The sequence below is a fragment of the Mastigoproctus giganteus genome, chromosome 2 (genome assembly GCF_048544385.1).
Source record: "Mastigoproctus giganteus isolate SK-2022 chromosome 2, ASM4854438v1, whole genome shotgun sequence".
Classification (NCBI taxonomy): Eukaryota; Metazoa; Arthropoda; class Arachnida; order Uropygi; family Thelyphonidae; genus Mastigoproctus; species Mastigoproctus giganteus.
In genome coordinates, this window is record NC_143576.1 from 4,648,855 (window position 1) to 4,668,480 (window position 19,626).

General features: G+C 36.3%; 2 protein-coding genes across 3 annotated transcripts in view; one reads left to right on the forward strand and one right to left on the reverse strand.

Moving 5' to 3' along the window:
• The window catches only part of nmo (serine/threonine-protein kinase nemo), a 249,634-nt gene extending 238,886 nt beyond the window's left edge, over window positions 1-10,748 (forward strand). For both annotated transcript variants that reach the window (XM_090387956.1, XM_090387947.1), the window contains exon 10: window positions 9,336-10,748. Coding sequence is in view for 1 of the 2 variants with exons in the window: in XM_090387947.1 (XP_090244073.1) it covers window positions 9,336-9,390 (55 nt within the window). In the remaining variant the exon portion in view is untranslated. The remainder of the gene's footprint in view (window positions 1-9,335) is intronic.
• A 1,650-nt stretch (window positions 10,749-12,398) lies between these two features.
• The window catches only part of Mdh2 (malate dehydrogenase 2), a 101,845-nt gene continuing 94,617 nt past the window's right edge, over window positions 12,399-19,626 (reverse strand). Inside the window, exon 8 of the mRNA XM_090387969.1 lies at window positions 12,399-12,722. Within this exon, the coding sequence (XP_090244095.1) occupies window positions 12,594-12,722 (129 nt within the window). The 3' untranslated portion in view covers window positions 12,399-12,593. The remainder of the gene's footprint in view (window positions 12,723-19,626) is intronic.

A 19,626-nucleotide genomic window follows, 5' to 3' on the forward strand; every position in this document is an offset into this window, starting at 1 on the left:
TAGTGAAGAAACACAAAATCTAAGGAAGTGCATCCAATTGATGTTGGTGGACAATGCAATGTTGAGTCTGCTTGGTGTGACATAAGCACTGGGAAAGGAAAAATGAGTGTAGGTGTGTGTTATAAGCCTAATGAATCTGATGAGTATAATGAGCAATTGTGCAGAGAAATAGTGGGCCAGTAAATCAGAATGTCTTGTAATGGGGAATTTTAACTTTCCAAATATAGATTGAAACTTGTGGATTGGTCACTCGCACACTAGCAAGACTATTGTGGCTTTATTGGATGACTGTTTTCTACGGCAACATGGTCGAGAGGCAACCAGAGGGAGTAATACTCTTGATCTGATTATCAGCAGTGATTATTCATGCATTAAGAATTTGCAGATAAAGGAACCACAGGGGACAGTGATCACAATGTACTGATATGGGAATTACTTAAAGATGTGACTACCATTAAGGCTAAGAAGTGCTTTTGCTTTCATAAAGGTGACTACAGGGGATCTCAGACAGTTTTTAAACTCTGTACAGTGGGATCAACTGAAAGCATTACCAATGTTGAATTCTAAATGGGAAGCCTGCATTCCAACTAAGAAATACTGTTCAAGTTTCAGGCCTAAATGAATGAGAGATGAATTAATGAGGCTCGTGGCAGTGTAGAAAAATGTATGGGATGCATATAAAGTATCAGGTGACACAGAAGCCTATGGCAGCTATAAACTAGTCTGAAATCAAGTCACAAAGGAGATTAGGCAGGCGAAGGTAGATTACAAGAAAACTTTGGCAAAGGATGCAAAAAAAAAAAAAAAGATTTCTTTACTTATGTAAACTCTAGAAGGAAAGGGATGAATCAGATTGGACCACTTAACACACATGGGTTGACTGTTGATGATCATGCCCAGGTAGCTGATAAACTGAATGAATATTTTGTATCTACATTCACACGAGGAGTTATTCAATGAGGGGAGTGCCAGACGTTTATCAAACTGTAACAGGGAGCTAAGTGATTTTGTAATAACTGAGAGCAAAGTGGAGGAGAAATTGTTGAAATTAAACAGAGGAAAGGAGCCTGGGGTGGATGGGATCTATCCAGTTATAATGAAGGAGGCAGCAAGAGAAGTAAGCAAACCCTTAGCCATAATTATGAGAGCTTCCTTGGACTCAGGGGAGGTCCCCATGGATGGGAGTTCTGCAAATGTATCACCAGTTCACAAAGGGGACACAGGTAACTATAGACCTGTTAGTTTAACTTATGTTCCAGGGAAAATAATGGAATCACTGGTTAGAGAAGCATTGCAGGATCATCTAGACAAGACTGCAATAATAGTTAAGACACAGCATGGATGTGTCAAAGGGAGGTTTTGTCTGACCAATTTGATTGGCTACTATGATGTGGTCACAAAGAAACTGAATGCAAAAAAATAATTTTGATATCATATACTTGGATTTCAGGAAAGCTTTTGATCCTGTTGCACATGGAAGACTGCTGTACAAATTGGAGAGGTGTGGCATTAAGGGTAAGTTGCTACAATGGATAAAGGGATGGTTGAGTGGGAGACGACAGAGAGTGGTAATCAACGGACACTGCTCTTCGTGGACAAATGTTATTAGTGGAGTTCCCCAGGGTTCAGTGTTGGACCCATTATTGTTTTGTATCTTTATCAATGATATTGATGAAAGTATATCGGTTTAATGTCCAAGTTTGCAGATGATACAAAAGGTTGGCAGGGTTGTTAATGACAGTATGCTACTCCAACTGGATGTAGATAAGTTGGGAAAATGGGCTGAAAAGTGGCAATGTTGACAAATGCAAAGTACTGCATATGGGTAGCAATAACCAAAGAGAAATGTACCGACTGTGTTGTACTACACTCAGGGAAGTGGAAAGTGAAAAAGACCTGGGGGTAATTGTGCAGTCAAATATGAAGTTCGCTGAGCAGTGCAGGTCATGGAGTCATGTCAATGATATATAGGAATTGTACTAGCAGGGACAGGTAGGTGATTATCCTGTTATACAAGGCAGTGGTCAGGCCACACCTAGAGTACCGTGTACAGGTCTGGAGGCCTCATTTTCGGAAGGATGTAGAGTTGCTAGAGCGAGTACAAAGAAGGGCAACAAGATTGGTTAAGGGAACAAAGGGGTGTTCTTACCAAGAAAGGCTTAAGTTCTGCAAATTGTAGTGCCTGGAGAGTAAGCCTGCAAGGTGATCTGATTGAGGTGTAAGAGGCCTTGAATGGGTTGAGCAAGCTGAATGCTGATGAGATTCCTTCCTCTTGCTCAGATTAAGAACCTGAGGGGGCAAAATTGAGGAAAAATGGTTGTAGAGTAGATGTGCAGAAATTTGCCTGTAGCCAGCAGATAGTTGAATCGTGGAACAGACTGCTATCTTTTGTTGTGGAAGTTGATAGACTAAATAAATTTAAGGCTGAGCTTGCCAGGCATTTGGAACGAATGGATGGGTGAAATGGGAGGGTTTTTTTTTTTTTTTTTTCTGGCTGATGCTGCCTAAGTGTGCTTTCTTGCATTGTATGCCTATGCTAATGCATGTTTCCATATTGAATTTTATCCATTCCAATTCCAAAACCTAATCATGCTGTAAGGTAGCTCTTGTTTTTGAAGAGAGTGCTCTTTTATTATGCTTGAGCCTTAACATTAAATAATTTTTGTATGACTGAATTTTTTTGAGTTTAAACAATGCCCAGCTGTTTTTATACTTTGTGTGCTGATGAAGTGTTGTACTTCTTTCACCACCTGCAGCATTTTTGCTTATTTTTAAAGTATTGTTTGAGATGGGATTTGAACCATGGTTTGGATTGAAAAGAAAGTCTTAAGAGTTTGAATGCTCACTCTGTTTTTAATTGATTTGACCATTTTATTAGTAGAGAGGTGGTGTTCTGAATAGGTATATTTTTTAGAGAATCCCATGGGTAATATTTCAAGAGCTGCAAAAACTTTTCTTTCTGAAGGAATTTAATTAATGATATTACTTCTGGTGATTTCCAGAGGGGGGGGGGAAGATTCCTTCAGCAAATTGCTGCTTGCAGTTCTATAGTTTCGTGGTCAAATCTTAATGTAATTTTGCTGCTAAATTTTTCCTGAAGTTGAAGATTAGAGTTTGGGCCGGGGGAGATTAAAGTCTCCCATTATAATTATATTAGATTGAGACTTATGAACTGTGGTGATCCGGGTTATTACTTTTATTTCATTAATGATGTAGTAGGTCCAGGCGGAATATAAATATTATATATTTGAAGCAGTGAATCTTTAACTTGGATCAGAAAAGAAATTTCTTCAAAGTTGTAGGTGTTAATAACTGCAACGTCATTCCATAGATTTGGGGAGTTGTAATCTGATCTTTTTTTTTTTATTAAAAATGGCACTTGCTTTGGAGAAGGCAATTCTATCTTGTTACGAGTCATGATTTTTTTTTCATGCTTTATGGGTGTTGATTTTTTTCTCGAAATGCAGTCAATAACTCAGGTGCCCACCATGCTTTGGATCTGCTAGTTATGGCCATTATTTTTATAGCAACATAGGAGGTAATAAGGTTAAGCCACCTTGTCATGAGGGTTATTGCAAGTTGGGGTGGGGATTGTTTCTGTTGGATTAAGAACTTGCGGCCAATAACTGGCATGCATATTGCTTACTTTATTTGAGCGAAGTTAAGAACCTACATAACGAGGGGTGGCAGTGGAGAGGTTTTCTGATGAAAACAAGAGATCAAGGCAATGGGGGTTCCCCAGTGGAGGTCATGATTTATGATTGTCATTCCCAATTATTTGATTGCACTAATGAGTTGTGCCGCAAGTTTGCTGCAATGGGAAGGAAGATTGAAATCCCCCAGACATATCATGTGATGCATTCAGATTAATGAGCCAATGGTGGTATCAGGAATTTAGGAGGGGGGGGGGTTAGATGTGGAAATATCAATACACTTTTTGTTTAGTGTCACTCTTAATGCATTAAAATTCGGCAATTATGCAATCTTGACATTGCAATTATGCAATCTCAAGGGGAAAACATTTTGGCTTTAAAAAAGATTGCTACCCCACCTCCTTTCCTCACATAAGCTTGGAAACTAGCCACTTTTGCAATATCTATTCCTCTTCATGCTGGTTGAGCTAGGTTCGAGCAAGTGCAAGGATTCTGATTTGGTCATAGAGAAGACATAAAGCACGTTGTACATGCATGGAGGGCTTGCAATTGTGGAAATATGACATAAAGAAAGCCATATTTGCTTCCTATGGTGTGGAATATAATCCCTTGGGATTATATTTTCTGTAAATGTTGTAGGTTATAAGAGGACAGGAAGAACGTGCAAAGCATAATGTACATTACTTCAGCTGTAAGGTCAGTTTCCCCATGGACTTAAATTATTAGTACCACTTACATCGGTTATTCTTGAACATATACCGTTAGATACCATTAGTGATCTAGAGGATTATATAAACTATTGTGACAAACAGATTCACAACATTGGACCACAGCTTTTTACACAGAGTGAACTTAAATCTCTTATGAGATTTAAGTTCACTCTGTGTAAAAAGAAAACCATGAAAAAAGAATTGAATCCTCATTTTTCCAAAGAAGGTTCAGTGATATATTGCAGCAAAATTCCTGCAGTTATGAACTTTTTTTGGAATTTTTTTTGTCAGCCAACAGAGTGAAGACTGTTCATTGACTCATCAAATAAAAGCCTTGAAAAAGCCATGGAAACAAGTATACACCCATTCAACACACTTAAAAAAAAACTACAAAAAATGTTATTCTTTTGGAATAAATTCAGTGCAAGGATTGTGGTTGGTTGGTGTATGGAGATTTTAAAGTTATGGGTCTGCTACTTGGCCAACAACTTGGTTACACAAAACTGCCCTGCTCTGCAGGTGGGATAGTCAAACAAAAAGTGATCTTTGGGAAGGAAAGTGTGTCCACCAAGACAGTCTGTGACACCAGGTTCATAGAGATGAACCACTACAAACTGTTGATGATCCTGCTCAGCTAGCTGATAATTGAATGAGTATTTTGCATCTACATTCACACATGAGGAGTTAAGTGAGGAAAATGCCAGATGTTTATCAAACTGTAACGGGGCACTTAATGATTTTGTAATAACTGACAGCAAAGTGGAGGAGAAATTGTTGAAGTTGAACATAAGAAAGGCACCTAGGGTGGATGAGATCTATCCAGTTATATTAAAGGAGTTAGCAAAGGAAGTAAGCAAACCCTTAGTCATAATTATAAGAGTATCCTTGGACTCAGGGGAAGTCTCAATGGACTGGAGATGTGCAAATGTATCCCCAATTCACAAAGGGGAATCCAAGGATGACACGATTAATTACAGACCAGTTAGTTTATAGACCAAAACTTCTGTTCCGGGTAAAATAATGGGGTCAGGGAAATACTGGTTAAAGGTGCATTGCGGGATCATCTAGACAAGACTGCAGCAATAATTCAGACACAGCATCGGTTTGTTAAGGGAAAGTCTTGTCTGACAAATTTGATAGGATATTATGATGTGGTTACAAAGGAACTGGATGCAAAAAATAATTTTGATATATATATTTAATTTCAGGAAAGCTTTTTACACTGTTGCATATGGAAGATTATTGTACAAATTGGAGCAATATGGTATTAAGGGCAAGTTGCTACTATGGATAAAAGGGTGGTTGAGTGCGAGAAGTCAGAGTGGTAATCAATGGAGGCTGCTCTTTGTGGACTAATGTTGTTAGTGGAGTCCTACAAGGTTCAGTGTTGGACCCACTGTTGTTTTGTATATTTATCAATGATATTGATGAAGGTATATCAGGCTTGTTAATGACAGTAATGGCAGTGTGCTACTGTAACAGGGTCTAGAAAATTTTTTGGGCAGATGGGCTGAGAATTGGCAACTGAAGTTTAACATTGACAGATGCAAAGTACAGGTGACCCCCACTTAACGCTGATAATTCGTTCCGTAAAAACAGAGCGCTAAGTGAGCACCGCATTCCCATAAGGTAACATATGTATTTGTGAGTTGCGGTCGGTGCCATAGGATATTTCCTAATCGATAATAAACGGTAGTGAAAAGATGCACAAATGTCGGTCAAAATATTTAATATTCAAATATTTGTACATATAAAATATTCTGCATTACATACGTATATAATTGTGGTAACTACTTACGTATTAAAATTAAACTTAATTCCAATTAAAATCACAAATTTAATTGATCTAAATTGATTTAATTTAATTGATGAATTTAATCAAGAAAAATGTGTCGATTTTGGGTTGAACTTTGGTCCTCTTCCAAATAAACTAAAAGGGGTATTAATTTTAAATCCCCCGCAGCGTTACCACCCAACAATAAAGTCAACCAATCCTTCTCCACTTTGAAACCTGGCATGTTTTTTCCTTCTTTCAATATGAAACTTCTTTTAGGCATTCGTTTCCACAAAAGTCCTGCTTCATCTATGTTAAAAACTTGTTGAAGTATAACACATAATACACCTCTTCAATAATTTTAACAAGTTCTTTTTTGAAGGTTTCGGCTCCTTAATCTGCACTTGCGGCTTCTCCCTGGATTTTAAATCTATTCAACCAGCCTTTACTAGTTTTAAATGGTTCCACATTTTTTTTTTTTTTTTAGGTGAGTTTTCTTCAGATCATGATATTGGCTAATCTCTCTCTTTTTTTTTTTTTAATAATATTTAACTTAACTGAATTCTGCATTGGATATTATCTTCAATAAAATTAGTTAGTCTTTCCATTTCAATCCTAATAGCCGGCCTAGCCCTAGTTGCTTGCAGTGGAACAGCTATCTTTCCCGCTGCTAAAATTAATTCTTTATTTTTTTTATAATTGTTCTTACAGTTAAACTTGCAAGTCCTAAATTATGGCACACATCCGCTTTTCTTTGACCGGAATCGATTCACTTCAAAACGTCTAATTTAATTTTCAAATTCACTCTTTTTCTTACATTTATAGTCTTCGTACTGCGCTCAGATGTTGCTTTTTCATTCTTATCGGCCATTAACTCTTTGAAAATGTAACTGCGTTGGTTGCATGATATAATGTTCAAGTAAACTGTCCATTTCGCACGATGTCTAATATGGTACTGAGTGATGACTAGATTTCGGATAAATGCAAATATTACAAGCAATATACTTGGTCATTTTTTAAAATGTTGATCTCGGAACTACGTAACAAGTCCCTGTACTGCAATTAAATTAGCGTGCAAGAAAATTTCGCTGAGCATGGGAAAATTTCTCAAGTCGGCGTGGGAAATGTTTTAATGCTGTTTTGCTATTCATTTTCAAGCTATCGACTCCATCAAATGAAACGGTTTCGTTAAATATGCCAAAAATGCAATCTGTAAAAGAGCGTTATAGTGATCTGTGACAGCGTTATAGTCAGATATGGGTTATAATATAAGAACAGCGTTATAGTGAATCAGCATAAAGCGAACCGCGTTATAACGGGGGCCTGCTGTACTACATATGAGTAAAAGTAACCCCAGAGGAACATACTGTGTGTAGAAAATGAAAAAGACCTAGGAGTAATTGTGCAGTCAGATATGAGATTTTCTGACAGTGCTGCCGGAGCAGGTCACGGGGTAGTGTCAACGTTATATAGGAATTTTGCTAGCTAGCAGGGAAAAGGAAGTGATCATCCCTTTGTATATGGTAATGGTCAGGCCACACCTTGATTACTGCATACAGGTCTGGAGGTGACAAAAGTATAGTTTTTCTTCTGTAAAATTAGAAGAAAAAGTTCTAAAAGTAGGGTGGTTTTGCTTCCATGTGGATTTAAAATCTGATGCCAAATATTTGCATGAGAAGGCAGCAAACATGTTAATGCCTGAGCAGTATCTTTTGGGACGCTATCTAAATGCAAGCTGCATCTTATCAGTAAGTCATGGTCAATGGTGTTGCTGTTCTAAGCTAGATATTTCTGATGGACCACTTTCACATACCTGACTGCATGTGTAACTTCATTAGAACTTGGTAACTTGCAGTCATCCTACCCTGTAATTATAAATCAGTTTTCTTCTGTTGTCATGTGTAAGTTTAGTGATTTTTCTGCCACAATGTATTTCCGCTTAAATGATGTAAAGGAAGATAATTGGCACTTCTGAGATGACTTCATGTATCAGCTCAGAAATGCCAAATCCACTCAGGTAATTTCAACTTGAAATGCATTTACATCAATAAATATGCTTACCTGTCAGTGGTGGGTCATCTGCAACTTTTTTGAAAATGTTTTGGCTTTTTTTAATTCTTCTTAAATAATGTCAATATTTCATCTTTCTTAATAGATTTCAGAAATTATTGTAAGTAGTTTAAGTATTAAAAAAAGTTAAAATTTAAAACGGTATTGTTTTTTACCTTCTATTTAAAAAATAAATAATTCTGCTGAAAATTTCAAAACAAAAAATGTAGACAAAATATAAACGTCAATGAAACATGGACATATTTCTGGTTTTTATGTATATAAACATTATTAAAACCATTATATATATATATTTGACACTAACTTCTGTTTTCAGGCTTATTTCGGAATTTATTTCAAATTTGGTGTGAAGTGCAGAAATTTGAAACTACATATCTTGCTTCCTTCAGTGTGGTGGCCATCTGGAGAGAAAATGGGGTTTTGCGCCATCCTCTTTATTCTGTGAAAACAAACCTTTCAAAAACAACTAGGGTAAGACTAGATGTTTATTTGAATTAGTGGGAGAAGAAAAACATAGCAATGGTGCTTGTGCAGTATGACACTACTGTTTAAGCAAAAAAAAGGCAAATATTTGCAAAGATAGTGGTGGGTTACCTGCCAGATTGTGTGCAATTTCTGTATGAAAACTGGATGGGGGGAGGATCACTTCAGAAACTATTGCAGTTAAAGTTTCACTACGTGTAAGAAAGTAGAAAAAATGTCAGATTTTTAACCATTCATTAATGGTTAATGCAAGAATATTATTGTCAAGGGTGGCCTGTCAGGTTACTGGCCACTACTGCTGGGTTAAAAACTGAATTAAAAGTATCTATAATGATGGTACATCACTGATTTAATTAATCCAATATTTAAGAATTTGATAAAACCCTTATTACAGGCGAGTGTTGTAAAGAAATAAGGTTTTGCCAAATTCTTATATATATCTAATAGATAAATATGAATTGTTGAAAGTTGTATTACATATGCCACACTAAGTCCAGTGAGTTGTTTTTATAATCCGACCAATGGAGTGCAATAACTGTAATTACGTAGAAGCAGGAGAAGTTATAGATTTGTGTGTTGATTTTTAAAATGCTCAGACTGCTTTAAGATAATATTGCTCTGACTAAAATTCGCTTTTTCTTTCAGCTCAACAGTTGCTCATCCCTCAGAACTGCCTCCATCTCCCCATCAATGGGAGTGAGTCTAGACCAGCCAATCAGTGCCCTGCCAGTCTGGCACCATTCCATACCACTCCAGTCACCGGCGCCATCCAATTTCCTTATATGGTGCTCACTATGCAAGTTTTATTGCCAGTCAATCAGTCCTCAGAGTTATGGCTTCTATTTTAATTTATTACCTAAACTTGCAAATGCAACTCTTAATTTAGTTCATTTCTGCTAGTGGCTATAGGCTGTTAGGTAAATCTCGTATCTTAGGTAAATCTTGTATCTTGAAATGGATATTGACGATAATGTGCATCTCAAGGTTTTACTTACGAAATGATCACTCTCCCATGCAAAATGTACTGTAATAGCAGACTACATGGGAAGAAGAGAGACAGACCTCACCCACTTTCTTTGTGTTTGTTAATGTTCCTCATATGTGACAATGCAACTACTGACCCCTTCCCTCAGAGGAAAATGTTTTTAAATGGCCATCAAACACAAAGGGATGTGAAGCTTCAGCAATCTCAGTAACTTTGACCATTACGGAAAGAAAATGTGTGCTGCGAGATAAGCCAAGTAAATAACACATAATGAATTTTCTCTCTACACAAGCACATGTTGGATGAACAGTTTGGTGTTTTGTTTCAGGAAAAATGGTGACTGGGAGTTGGTAGCCTTCCTCATATCCCATTGCTCATGTCATCAGTCACTACTGTCATTGGTCTTGTATATAATATATATATTATATATATTAGTCATGTCTTTTTCTACTGTCATCATTGTAAGTGTGATAGTCTTTTTATACAGCCTGCCAGTTTGTACTTCTTCTTGGGTTTGCCTTCCATGTAGTAAATAGGAAGTAATGACAGTGTTAAAAATATTTATGAAGCTGCTTTAGTTCAGTGTGGACAAATTGTTTTATAATATATATTCATATATATGAACTGTTAGTAAATCTGATATAACCACCACCACTAGAAGTTAAAACAGTTAAGTCGTACGTATATGTAATTCTTTTGTGGAAATATTTCAGTAGCTGCATATCTGTGGACTTAACCAGGCAAGTATTTGTTATTACGTGCACCCATGTCGCGGATGGTTTCTGAACAGTTTCGTGGCCAGTATATAGCAGGTAGTCAGTATAGGTTGAATAGTCATGTGATAAACCTGAAACAACGAAGGCTTGATAGTAGCAGACCCAAGTAGCTGTGCACAACTGTCTAATCCATACTTCACGGGTTTCTGGGTTGCCTATGTGTCCAAAGAAATAGCTAGTTTAATTATGCTGTCACTCAGCAGTAACGTAGGATTTTGAAAAATAAGGCCCCTGTGTTGTCATTTTAACTAGTTGTTAAGTTGTTATTATTGTGTTAAGGGGGAAATTATGTTTATTATAGTAGGTATTGGTTTTTTTTTTATTTTTTTTTTTTATCCCCCTTCCTTGTAGAGATACTGGGTTGGTGTTAGGTCTTTAGATGGTGTCACTCATCAGTTGTGCATTCCAGTTTTGTGTACATGACTAGTACAAGTGTTAACTTTTAAAAGTGTTTACAAAAACTTAGCCAAATTACTTAGTGTTGGAATTGGTTCTTCTCGACCAGCACTGTATTACACACTGCCTATTTTATTAGGCTTCAGGAATACCTCATATTTTACATCACAGAAATTTAAAATGGAACAATCTGCTAGTAGAAATGTGAGTGTGCCAATGTAATGTATGCAAAGTAGTACATAGTGAATATGAGATACATTAGCTGCATTTTACACAGCTGTCTTTATATTTCTGCTTAGTAAAGAAGTGAGGGTGGAGAAGTTTTTGCTTCCTTATTCTAACAATAGTCTGTACAGTTATAATACTCTGCTGAAATGGCACACTGATTTTGAGTAGCAAAAGTGCTAAGGTTAGTGTTTCTTATCTGCACTTTGCGTGTTGGTCTTGTTACACAATCAGTTGTGGGTGATGAACTTCCAGAAACACTGCCACTTACTAGTTACATGCATGGCTTTGTGCGTGTGACTGGTGACCACTGATCTCCCTTTGTAATGTTACATTCTATTGTGTTTTATACTTCAATGTTGTTTTTTGAATGTTCACTGCAATTTCACGCACTGTTCGGTGGCAGCAGCACCACTACTGAATGTCTTCACTACGTTGTTATGTAACGTGTGCTCTTGAGTTACGCATACTGCCATGTAGCGACTCGTAGAAAAGAATAGCAAAAGTGTCACACTGTCGACATAAGTGGAAATTTAATTCTCAAATACACGTAAAATCAATCATGATGTTTGTTATGCAAGTGTAAAAATAAAATGCAGCCAAAATAGCACCAAGCTGTAACTGTCCTGTGCAGTACATCCTTAAAGCTGGATGTCGTGTGCAGAACATTTGCCTTTTCCTTCTAGCACACAGCATTGGTGTTTTGAAAGTGTCCTTTATGCATGTTGTCTGTAAAATTCAAAAAATTGCAGTGAAGCTAGTTTTTTGCAATGAATGTTAGTGTGTATTTGACTTTAATAGTTGTGTGTATAGTGAACTTATTGTAAGTTCAATGGTGATTTCCATTTTTTTTTTTTCTTGTATAAAAAAAGGTTGGCAAAGATTCTTTACAAATCTACATTTTATCCATATAGTGATTCCTTTAATGTAATTTCACTGGCTACTTCATTGTAGTTACTGTTGTTTTTAATTTATATAAAGTTTCTTTTTTTGATGAAATTTAATTTAAAGTTTAAGCTGATTTTCACATTTAATCCAGAACTGTGCATGTAGTGTAAGTTGTTTCTCTACTAGTATTTGAGGGCCCTCTTGTGCCTGCTTTAGCAAGAGTAATTTCATCACTTAAGCATCCACTTGTAGTGCGAATCAGCGGAAGTAAAAACATCTGTGCTAGATGGCAGTTACTCTTGCTTTAGCAGATTAATGTACAGCCCCTAGCTACAGTCCATATGCATCAACATCCATAATGTCATGTAAAGTAGCTTTGTGTATGTGGTAATGTTGCCAGTGAAATACTATAGAAAGAAAAGATCGTTTTTATACATATTTGCAATAAAAAAGTGAAAATTTTTTCTTATGGTGAAATTTAATTCTGTAATTACTCTACAGCACTTCTCAAATCCAAGATTTACATAAATATCATCCAGAGCAGTCAGAGTAATTGTACAAATTCACTACAACTTGATCCTTTCATATAATCTAATTCAGCTTTCAAAAGCTTTACTTCAATTAAGTGCACAATTATGATTTATGTACAAACTCTTCTCCTTTTTTGATGTTTGCTTTTAGTTCCGGCAATGCAGTCTTCACAAGTTCTGCTTCAAAAGATGAAATCTTACCGATACCAAGATTTTTGCTCATACCAGATGGCTGCAACAAACAAGTATTAAATGCTTGAAAAAGAAAATTTCAGAATTTTATCATTCTAAGTATAATAACATAATTGTGTAAATTACCTTTATTTATTTAAATAAAAAAAATTTTTTTTTTAGAACTGTTTGATCTATGCTACTTGACAAAATTAACAGAACATGCAGAAAACGTGGTGTAACCCATGCTGCTTGCAATGAAGCAGGACAACATTTGGTCCGATTGTGTACCATAGAATAACGATGAAATTAAGAGAGAGCAGAAAACTTTGGACATGTATAAGGTCCAAAAAATCACGTGTGACATCAGTACCCTCCAACAGCTAAACAGAGGTGAACCATGTTCAATCTAAGAGTGTCTATAATATTCTGTGGCAACAAACCTCATTTCCTCCAGCACAAACTTTAGCTCACCAAGTGACCATAAAGTTGACTGTTGGTGTGCAATGCATAGGCATTCCACACGTTCAATCAGATTTAAGGCCTTCTCTTCTTGTAATAGTTCCTGTCCCCTGAAACTGCTTCCATAGGGCTGAGATGACACTATTAGGCCAATGTGCCACCTGTGACTTTCTGGCTTCAAGTCATCCAATAGCCCACCATCACAAAGAAACATCTAAATCACAATAACTAGCCATCCTGCATACTTGAGATATGGTCATAACCAGTATTTTTATAGACATGAATAATTTGCATGGCAAGGTGCCCACAATAAGCCTTTTGTTCTGTTAATGTTGTCAAGTCATGTCCTTTAACAACATCCCAATGTAACAAAAAATTTCACTATAATTAACATTTCCAACCCCTAATACTTTATAAATCTCTACATTTATTTCTCCTAACATAGAGAAACAAAGTTCTTTTTCCAAGTTGTAACAGTCATCTATGAAGGTGTGTTTAGTGCACTGGTCACTAGACAAAGCTACTGCTTGTTAGCCAGGAAAAATTTTGCTGCAAAGAACATTCTCTGCAATAGTTAATGATGAGATATGGATTACACCATTCACTGAACCCAACTATCATCAGTCTGCTGATGGAAGCATGCTGAGTAACCACCATTTAACATTCGGAGTCCTTGCAATTGCAGAGAAAATAATGGTTACTGCTTTCTGAATTACTCCTTAAACATTGTTCCTAAGGGTATTAATAGCTGCAGGACACTCCTGAAAGAAGTTTCTCACAGCATTTCAGAAGAAATATCCACATTGACTGAATAATTTGATTCCAGGCCAATGCTCTACTCCACTGTGCTGTCAAGGTGCAAAGTTTTTCTTTTTACACAAAAAATTGAGGCTGTCCTATGTACCTCTCATTGTTTCTAATAATGAAGGGTGTTCTTTGAGGCAGAACTTTTTCTAACCAACTCACCAGTTGGCTAAAGCAAACATTCACACCCTGGTAGAAATGTGTATGGGTGCTCCTTGTAGATTATGTTCAAAAATTGGCATTCGGTTCTATATTTTTGAGAAATACAGTGGTGCTCAAAAAAAATTGCATCGTTTGCACAATTCACCAAATTTGTGACGTCTGGCAACGTGTTTTGTAATATCAATAACCTATTACATCATCCATCTCTCGTAAGCTTTCTTAAGATGACATCATGTGCCACATATGATTGCACCACCCTAGCAACGTTTATAAATATAGCCCTTATGCCAAAAGTTCAGTATTCTGTGCTATTGCAATTGTTAAGTTTTCACAGTGTAGGAAAAGTATTGCTGCTGTGTTGAATGCAGAGAGATATTCTACGAATGAATCAAATACCTAAAGGACTCTAATCAGCCAACAGCAGCACATCCGTTGTAAAAATTATCACAAACTAGCAGCATAAACAGAAATAAAGTGAATGTAGACACCTTTTCTCACTCTAGAACATTGCCCAACGAAAAAAAAAAGGCACTTTTGACACAAAATTTGAAAGCCTACCATCTGAAGTGAAGAAAATGAGGATGCTAGTTGGTTTGAGGATCAGTGGAAATGTGTTATTTTCTCTGAAGAATCAAAATCAAGTTTGCATGGTTCAGACAGCCAACTGTTAGTTGAAGAGAAGAATTTCAACCCACCTGTATCATCTCCACAATGCATCTCAAATGATATGGACCCACATTTCATTCAGAGGAGTTGGTTGTCTTGAATTTGTGAAGAGTATGATGAATGCTGAGGTGTACAAGGACATTCTTGAGATAATTACTTCTCACACTTAGAGATCATTATAAGGATACGAACTGTATTTTTAAGGATAAATCAATTCACACCATAACATGGCCTGAACACAGTCCAGACTTCAATCCAATTAATCTGTTGGAACAAAATGGATGTTTTAGTAATGCCAAAGAAACAAAAATACTTAAAGGGCTGCAGAAGACATTAATCTGTGTTTGGTACTAAGAGATTTTGCAGGAATATATTCAGAACCTTATACAGTCAGTGTCACAATGATTTGCAGCAGTCAACAAAGTAAGGGCCAATGAAAGATTAGAGTGCACTTTGTCATATTTTCTGGTTATAAAGCTGTCTGTCATCCTAGTATGAGCAAAGTAATGGGGGGGGGGATAAAATCACTGCTTTCATAGAACTTGTTATATGAATATCTTGTAACTTGCTGTTATTTTGGAGAAAACTACTTATTTTATTGTGTTTATCCCATAAGGCATAAAGTTAATTTTTTTTTTTTTTTTTTGCAATTAATAGTTTCAGATGTAAATTGTTCTTTCAGCTATTTTTTTTTTTTTAGCACCACTGTAAATCGAAGACATAACTTGAAGGCACCTCGTAGTTTTGAAGGGAAAAAAAAAATCGGTATAAACTATTTTAAAAGTCCACCTATATTTTAAATTATTGTTAATCTTCACATGTAAGTGAAGATTAAAAATGACCCTCCTTATTTAAATATAGAGATCACACACCTAAAAAAGAGATTCTTTTTAGATTCTTGCAAGGTTCCAAAGATGGACACTTAGTGAGATCTGCAAAAGGGCACTCCAATGAGGAAAGGCTATAAGCATGTTTTCTGCACAGCTTGGTAACCTGAGAGGGCAATAATGAAATAACAAAGGCAAAATTTTTGCTGTTATAAATGACTCCAGAACTAGGAAGCCATACATTCAAATTAGTGGGAAAGAAATTTGGATTACATTGCAGGAATTTCTTATTCCAGTGAGTTAATTACTGGAATAAGTTACTTCACTGGGTGATTGAGGCTGATGACTTTGGCAAATGGTTGAGTTCACAACATACAATATATATTTAGCAATCACGTGGGCTTGAATCACAGTCACTCAAATACTTACTCTTGTGATGGACCATTTGGCTTGTGCTTGGCAAATAAATAAATTAATATTCACAAGATAAAGAGAATAAAAGAAACGGTGCCTCTAGTAGTCATACAGCCTTGAAATATGGCCAGTTAAAGCACATGTACCTATGCACTCCCATGCCTTACAAAATAATCTGAATAAGTGAATAATTTATTATTCTTAACAGACTAAGTTTCAATGTGAGTAATAAAATTATTTATTCGTGAATAAATTTTGCTCAACACTGGTATATGACACATTCCCCCCCACAATAGAAAGGGCCTTAGTAATCTACTTTAATTTAGTGCAACACACAAATCAAATTGATTTGCACCATTTCCTTAAAGGGATACAGCACTTTTTTATGCACATTATATAATAATGTATATAAAAATTTAATTAAAAACATAACTGGCAACAATTGTTTATATTGCTGCATTTCTGATATGATAATGTTGATTATCAAAATATTATATGATGCAAGAAAGCAAGCTTATACAGCATCAGTCAAAAAAAAAAAAAAAAACCACCCTTTCATTACCCCAAATGTGTTTTCTAGTTCTGCCTTCAACTTATTTAAGTTTTCGACCTCTACTACAACAGATGCAAGTTTGTTCCAACTATCAACCACCCAGCTGGCTAAAGGCAAATTTCCACACATCTAGTCTTTCCTCAATTTAATTTATGTCCCCTCAGGTAATCTGAGCAAGAGGAAGATTGAACTTGCTCAAACAATTCAAGCCTTATACGCCTCAAATAGATAACCTCATAGGTACCTAGTCTCCAGTTGCTACAATTTGCAGGATTTACGCCTTTCTTGGTAACAGCAACCCTTTGTTCCCCTTCTCTGTACTCATTCCATCAGCTCTACAGACTTCTTCAAATGAGGGTTCCAGACCTGTATACAGTACTCAAGGTGTGGCCTAACCATTTCCTTATACAAAAGGATAATCACCTCCTTATCCCTGCTAGCAAAATCTATATATCATTGACAAGGCCCCATGACCTGCTTTGGAAGCCTATCTGCAATGCTCAGAAAATTTCATATCCGACTGCACAATTAACCCCAGGTCTCTTTCATTCTCCACTACCGAGTGTAACACCACCCAGCTGGTACATTTCTCTGGGATTACCGCTTCCCATATGCAGTACTTTACATTTGTCAATGTTAAACTTCAGTTGCCACCTCTCAGCGTATGAGATTATTTTCAATGATATTCATTAACACAAAATTTCACTTATGCATAATGCTATGATTTGTGCATCTTATGTTCATATGGATTTTACCATATATAGTTTGAGAAATTTTAAAATCTAATTTCACACACATGCTTATTTCTTTCTCATAACATCAAATTTTTAATAAAAACATGTTACTTCTTGATGTTTAAGTCATTTTTTCACTTAAGAAAAAACAAGACAACAAAACAAAAGATGTGAGGACTATTGGTTTACACCCCCATTGTACTTTAAGTGAGACTTACTATTCCTAAGTGACCAAAGCATGGTTTATAGAAGAATTAAAGCAACTTGGTGGAGGGGATTATAAACCAAGAATATCAACCTATTGAATCAAATAACCCGTGCATTCATGAAAAGGTACTAAAGAAAAGTCCAACTGATGGTCCTCCTTTTAGTTTTGTAAGCTTTGCTGCATTTGATTGAATGTGGGAGATTATTCTGCTTCCACTGAAGACTGAGATCATGTTCGACTTGGAGACAAAATATTGTTATTCATTATTCTGCTTAATTTGCAAATATGAAATGATAAGCAACTTAAGCAATCCTGAAGATAACAGCATTCTTGCAGTAGCTCAAGCCTTGACACTGGAGTGCTTGGCTTTGGTTCAGCGGGAGCAGAATGATCCTCATGGTCAAAAATCAAATACAGTAAACCATACAAACTTTTAATTTCAAAACCTGCAGTCAACTTATTTAGACTGTGGTTAATGACAAAACACTTTAGCATTCACTTTATCCTTATATATCCTTTTCGGAGTTTACAAGTGCTGATAAGGAAGTGGTGCTTGAGTTCTCCGTCTTAGGTTAATTTTATTAGGAAGCTGAGTCATACTTTATGGGTTGTGCAGTTGCACGTCCTTGGCATTACTGCGAGTGAGTTATTCTGTCTTTTTATTTTAAGATCGGGGTGTCTTGGTATTCAGATAATGATACAGTAATCACTACAAAACCAGGTAATGAATGCTATTGCCAAGAATAACCCTAACCTAGTTAAAGATCCATATTTTGCAGATTTAAAAAAAAAAGTTTATCAAGCTTTCCCACAGATTATCAAAAACGGTTGAGACAAATTAAATTTAAAACCTATAAAATGTTTTATTGAGCTGCTAATGATTATTTCTTTTTGAGATAATCCTTGTCTAGTTCAGTACACTTGTCTCACACCCATTTTTAATCCCTGGCTGTGAAGAGCTTGTTCAATTCTATTCAATTTTTCTTGTTATACAATAAAGAGTAGTATTTATTTTTCAAATTCTTAAGAGAAGCTGTTATCAATTTAGTCTAACTGGGAATCAAAAAAAATAAAAAATAAAGCCTGGCATGGCAATACAACAATGTTGCTTAAACACGTGACTGCACTATAGCCGAACAACATTAGTAAGAGTTGTGGTGCCAAGGTTCAAAATCATTCCACATATTAGGTGTGGCAATAAAGTTCCTGGACTAGTGCTGTTACAGTCATGTTCGATGAGTTTGGAAATCTTGCCCCAGGCTAGAGCAGCAAAGCAATGGGCACAAAGTAGCAGGAGTGCTGTGGCTCAGGCGAGAACCGAAGTGAAGTGGTTCAAAGATAGACATGATTGCAATGACCCAAGAAGTAGGCATTTGTCAACCTCTCAAAATGAAGATGGATTTGCAAAAGTTTGGGAATTGTGGCAAGAGATTGTTATTTGATCCTAAGAATAATGGCTGATGAGTTGAATATGAATAAGGAGATTTGTCAAATTGTGCATGAAGATTTAGGGAAAAGGAAGGCCTATGCAAAATTTGTGCCTCCTGGATAAGCAGAAGCAACAGAGTGTCACAGTCAGAGGACTGCATCCAGACTTGTCAAGACAATCTTAATTTCCTCAACTGTACTGTCACTGGAGACTAGTGTTAGGTGTTTTAGTACAATGCAGAGACAAAGTGTCAGAAATCACGCGGTGGACTTCAAAAAATTATCCTATGGCCCAAAATGTTTCACTTACAGAAGCCCAGTATCACAGTGATGCTGATCGTGTTTTTAAACAAACTGTGATTGACAAGGAATTTGTACCTGCAGGGGAGAGAGTCAATGTGTTCTATGTACAAGTGCTTCAAGGACTATCAAAGCGTATTTCCCAGGCAATGGCTGCAATTGCAAGAAGAGCAGCTGGTTGTTGTTGTATGACAATGCCCCTGCCAATTCTGCACTTGTGGAAACATTTCTCACAAAATATGGCATTTTACAGATCCTACTCTAGCATGAATGGAGTTCTTCCTCTTCCCTAATGCAAAAATGCCATCCAAGGAGATTTTGGTATGTTAAAGAAAAACAAACATTGAACTACATTGAACTGAACATCATCTCTTTAAATGCCTTTGCTGACTCTTTTCAGAAACTTC